Below are 4,470 nucleotides of genomic sequence, written 5' to 3'. Positions count from 1 at the left end.
ATTTATAATACTATATGTAATACTTTAAACAATAAAATAAAACTTAAAAAAAGTAAAGGAGGCTAAATAAATGGAGGGGTAGACATAGTACATGAATTAGGAAGACTCATGTTAAGATGGCAATTCTCCAAATTGATCTGTAGATCAATCCTAACACAATCCTCACAAAAATTCTAGCAGGCTTTTTATAGAAATGAACAAACTAATCCTAAACTTCATATCAAATAAATTATGATGATGGAAAAAGCATGACAAAAAAATCACATACATATTATTAAATTTATATAAATTCTCGTTGCAAACTAATTTGTAGTGACAGAAACTAGAGTAATGCTTTCTGGGGTCTGGAGTAAAAGATATGAATCATAAAGGGCCATGCAGAAACCTTTAAGGGAATGAAAATGTTTGGTGCTTTGATTGTGGTGATGGTTTCATAGATATGCCCATGTTAAAATTCATCAAATCCTATACCTAAAATATATGCAGTTAATTGTATGTCAATAATACTTAAATAAAATAGTTTTAAAGCCTTTCAAATATCATTTTCCTTATAGTTCATAAAATAACAGATATCAAAAGATCAGGACTCTTGCCCTGGCTGGTTAGAGCATCAGCCCACAGACCAAAGGGTTGTGGGTTCAACTTCCAGTCAAGGGCACATACCTCAGTTGTGGTTGCAGGTTCCCTGGCCCCGGTAGGGGCAAATGCCAGAGGCAACTAATCAATGTGTCTCTCTCATGTTGATGTTTCTCTCTTTCTCCCCTCCTCCTTTACTTCCACTCTCTCTCTCTAGTAATCAATGGAAAAAATATCCTCCAGTGAGGATTAAAAAAAAAAAAAAATCAGGACTTTTTAGTGATTTAGGAAGAAAAAGAGTAGTGTAAATTGAAAGAAATTATTTAATAGGTTTAATAACAAAGCATATTTAATATTGGTCAGAAAAAAATACGTGTGTGTGCATGTGAAAATAACATACCATTTCCAAAAGAAGCAGTTCCTCTCTTTCTTTCTCTTGATCCAACAAATCTTTCTCATAAAACTTGTTCTGAAACTAAGTTTAAGTTTAAAGTGAAACTGTGGAACATTAATGATGAGTGTATGTCAACTTTTAAGAATAAAAGCAAGAGAGTATACTTACAGCATCCATAGACATTTCCATTCTGTCCAACTCTAACACAGTCTGTAAAGAAAGTTTTTAAAATATTCAACAATAATCAAATCAACCATCATTTCACAAAAAGACTCTTTCCAGAGGGAGTTTCAAATAGGAGACTTCTACACTATGTATAAGGTTAAGTTAGAAACCTTTTAAAGTTCTTCCCAATTCTCCATTGTATTTTTTATTTTTCATCAATCTCTATATTTTTAATGCCAGGCTCTATTTAAACTTTTAAAGTTTTTTACTTTAAGGAGAGCAAGTCTACGCCTGGCCGGTGTGGTTCAGTGGTTGAGTGCCGACCTATAAACCAGGAGGTCACAGTTCAATTCCTGGTCAGGGCATATGCCGGGGTTTCAGGATCGATTCCCCAGTGTGGGGTGTGTAGGAGGCAGCCAATCAACGATTCTCTCTCATCATTGATGTTTCTATCTCTCCTTTTCCCTCTCCCTTCCTCTCTGAAATCAATAAAAATATTTTTTTTGAAAAAATAAAAGAAGAGCAAGTCTAGAGGAATATTTTAAATACTAAACATGCAATTTAACTAATTTCTAATAATTCTCAGTGCCACTCTTCTGAATTTTCAGAAATACAGTATAATTTCTGAACTTTATAAAAACCTTTTAGCTAAATATATATGAAGTAATCTATCCTTTGGCTTAAAATTCTTAATTCCTTTCCTTCCCACATAAACTTTTTATCAATATGACACTAACCAATAGAAAAGACTTTATTCTGAAAGCATTCTCTCAATGTAATATTTGTCTTTCAGAATATATTAGTCTGACACCAATTATTTCAATCTAACAATGATCCATCTACCCCACGGCTCTGTCTCTGACGGAGTAGAGTACTTCTCTCTAATGGCCAAAATAAAGTACATCTACACATTCATAAGCCAATGCTATTCGTTGCAAACATATATTTAAAATTTTATTTTTATGCTGAAATTTATAAAAATTTGGAAATTTATCCCATGAAATAGCTTTTAAATAAAGTTATTTCCCATCTTAAAAAACTGACAAGAGTCAGCTATTCCATGTTTATCCGGAAGCTTTGTGTAGCTTCTCTCAAAGGTTCCCATACCAACACCTCAGTATGAGCACATTGTACTACAGAATTTTGATGGGAAAGACTGACTTCATACTCAAAATAAGAGAAGTATTCCAGAATAATCCATTGATTTAATTATATCATTTCTGTACCTATTTATGGGGTTAACTTATATTATCTTAAGCTAACAGATTCTTTCAGAAAAGTAGCTAACCCTCTCATGTACTATTTTGGCATGTTAACTTCATTGCCTAAACTTCTGTAATTAAATAGCAAGGTCAGAAATATCTGATAGAAACAAGTGTAAGTGTGTGTGTTTAAATTTAGATGCATGTCCAGGTGCTGGCTATTTCTGGTTATTTCAGTTGATGAAGAGGAATTCACATCTCAGTAAAATAAAATTATACTAATTAATACTAAGTTATCAAGTCACTTTATTAAAAAGTTCCTCATGTGACACTGGAAATTATTTCTAGGGGAAAAAAATCACAAACAAAGAATTCTTCTTTTTCTCAAATCAATGCCATTATTTAAGATATTAATAAATTAATTTCTCTCACTACAAATAAATTCTCAAAAACTATGTGTCCTGAAGTTCACATTCAGATTCATAAAAGCAAACCACTGTTTTGTTGTTGTTAATCCTCACCCAAGGCTATTTTTCCATTGATTTTTTAGAGCAAGAGGAAGGAGAGACAGAGAGAAACATTGATGCGACAGAGACACATGGATTGACCGAGGTATGTGCCCTTGACCAGAATTGAACCCATGACCCTTCAGTCCTGCGCCGAAGCTCTATCCAGAACCAAACCAGCTAGGGCAAAAAGCAATCACTTTAATTTGACTTAATCTTATAAAAACACTAGAGGCCTGGTACACGGATTCATGCACTGGTGGGGTCCCTTGGCCTGGCCTGTGGGGATTGGGCTGAAACCAGCTCTCCGACATCCCCCGAGAGGTCCCAGATTGTGATAGGGCGCAGGCCATGCCAAAGGACCCCACCGGTGCACGATTGGGGCTGGGGAGGGACCACAGGAGGGCTCCAGGACATGTCGGGCCCATCTTGCCCAGTCCCGAATGGCCGGACCCCAGCAGCAAGCTAACCTACCGGCTGGAGCATCTGCCCCCTGATGGTCAGTGTGTGTCATAACGACTGGTTGAACGGTTGAGCAAAAGGTCAGACACTTAACATATTAGGCTTTTATTATATAGGATTAGCATTACTTATATATTGAGCATAATAGAGTTTTTGAAGACTAAAGTATTTTAACCCCTAGAGTGCCAGGGAGCGCGATCGCGCTCCTCCTGCAGTGTCACTATTAGATGCTAGTAGTTCACTCTTTATTGACAGATGGCACCTAAGTGCAGATTACTTATGATGCCGAATGCTTGTAGTGATTTTTGAATATGTAACTTCATTTACTTGCGATTCATAATTTTTTTCCTAAACTGCTCTGAAATCAGCAAAAATGCCTTGGCAATTTTAGCATAGTTCCTAGGATATTGGTTGGCACTCAAAGGGTTAAGGTTTGACTTCACAAATCGAAATTGTGACTTTTTTAGTGTTCCAACATTCCCAAACAATCCCTATAGTAAGATCACATACTAAAACAAAACAAACCGTAAGACACAATGTTACTTTATTGAAAAAAGGATGCTCTTGGGAGTAAGAGATCTATACTCTAGTCCTATTTCTGTCACTTACCAATATGATCTTAAGCAGACACTTAATATCACTAGGTCTATCCCAGGGGTGGGCAAACTTTTTGACTCGAGGGCCACAATGGGTTCTTAAACTGGACCGGAGGGCCGGAACAAAAGCATGGATGGAGTGTTTGTGTGAACTAATATAAATTCAAAGTAAACATCATTACATAAAAGGGTACGGTCTTTTTTTTTTTTAGTTTTATTCATTTCAAATGGGCTGGATCCGGCCCGCGGGCCGTAGTTTGCCCACGGCTGGTCTAGACCTTCTGTAAAGTCACACACACTGAATTACTGCAGAGGGCCCCTCCATGGCTAAATGTCTATCAAATGTGCCTTTTCCATTTTACCAACAAAGCTTTCCCAGATTATAATTGCTTGTAAATAAAGCCTGGTGAATGAAGTATTCATTACTAGTTAAACAGCATTTATTGAGCACCAAAAATGTGCCAAGCTCTCTCCTGTGGAGCTTATATTACTAAAGGGTGTCCCAAAATTCACGCAAGAAGTAATTTTGATAGAAAACACAGGTTTATAATTAAAAATTGTAAATTTTT

General features: G+C 36.1%; 1 protein-coding gene across 7 annotated transcripts in view; it reads right to left on the bottom strand.

Moving 5' to 3' along the window:
- PPP4R4 (protein phosphatase 4, regulatory subunit 4) overlaps window positions 1-4,470 on the bottom strand; it is an 89,814-nt gene that overhangs the window by 11,780 nt on the left and 73,564 nt on the right. For 5 of the 7 annotated variants that reach the window (XM_014535287.1, XM_014535304.1, XM_014535278.1 and 2 more), the window contains 2 exons: window positions 1,139-1,180; window positions 977-1,051 (listed from right to left, as the gene is read on the bottom strand). In XM_014535287.1, the coding sequence (XP_014390773.1) occupies window positions 977-1,051; window positions 1,139-1,180 (117 nt within the window). The remainder of the gene's footprint in view (window positions 1-976; window positions 1,052-1,138; window positions 1,181-4,470) is intronic. The other 2 variants (XM_014535284.1, XM_014535299.1) reach the window with 1 other exon arrangement.

The sequence above is a fragment of the Myotis brandtii genome, unplaced genomic scaffold (genome assembly GCF_000412655.1).
Source record: "Myotis brandtii unplaced genomic scaffold, ASM41265v1 scaffold1013, whole genome shotgun sequence".
Lineage (NCBI taxonomy): Eukaryota > Metazoa > Chordata > Mammalia > Chiroptera > Vespertilionidae > Myotis > Myotis brandtii.
The sequence above is the reverse complement of the archived record's forward strand: the minus strand, read 5'-3'. Positions and strand labels throughout refer to the sequence as shown.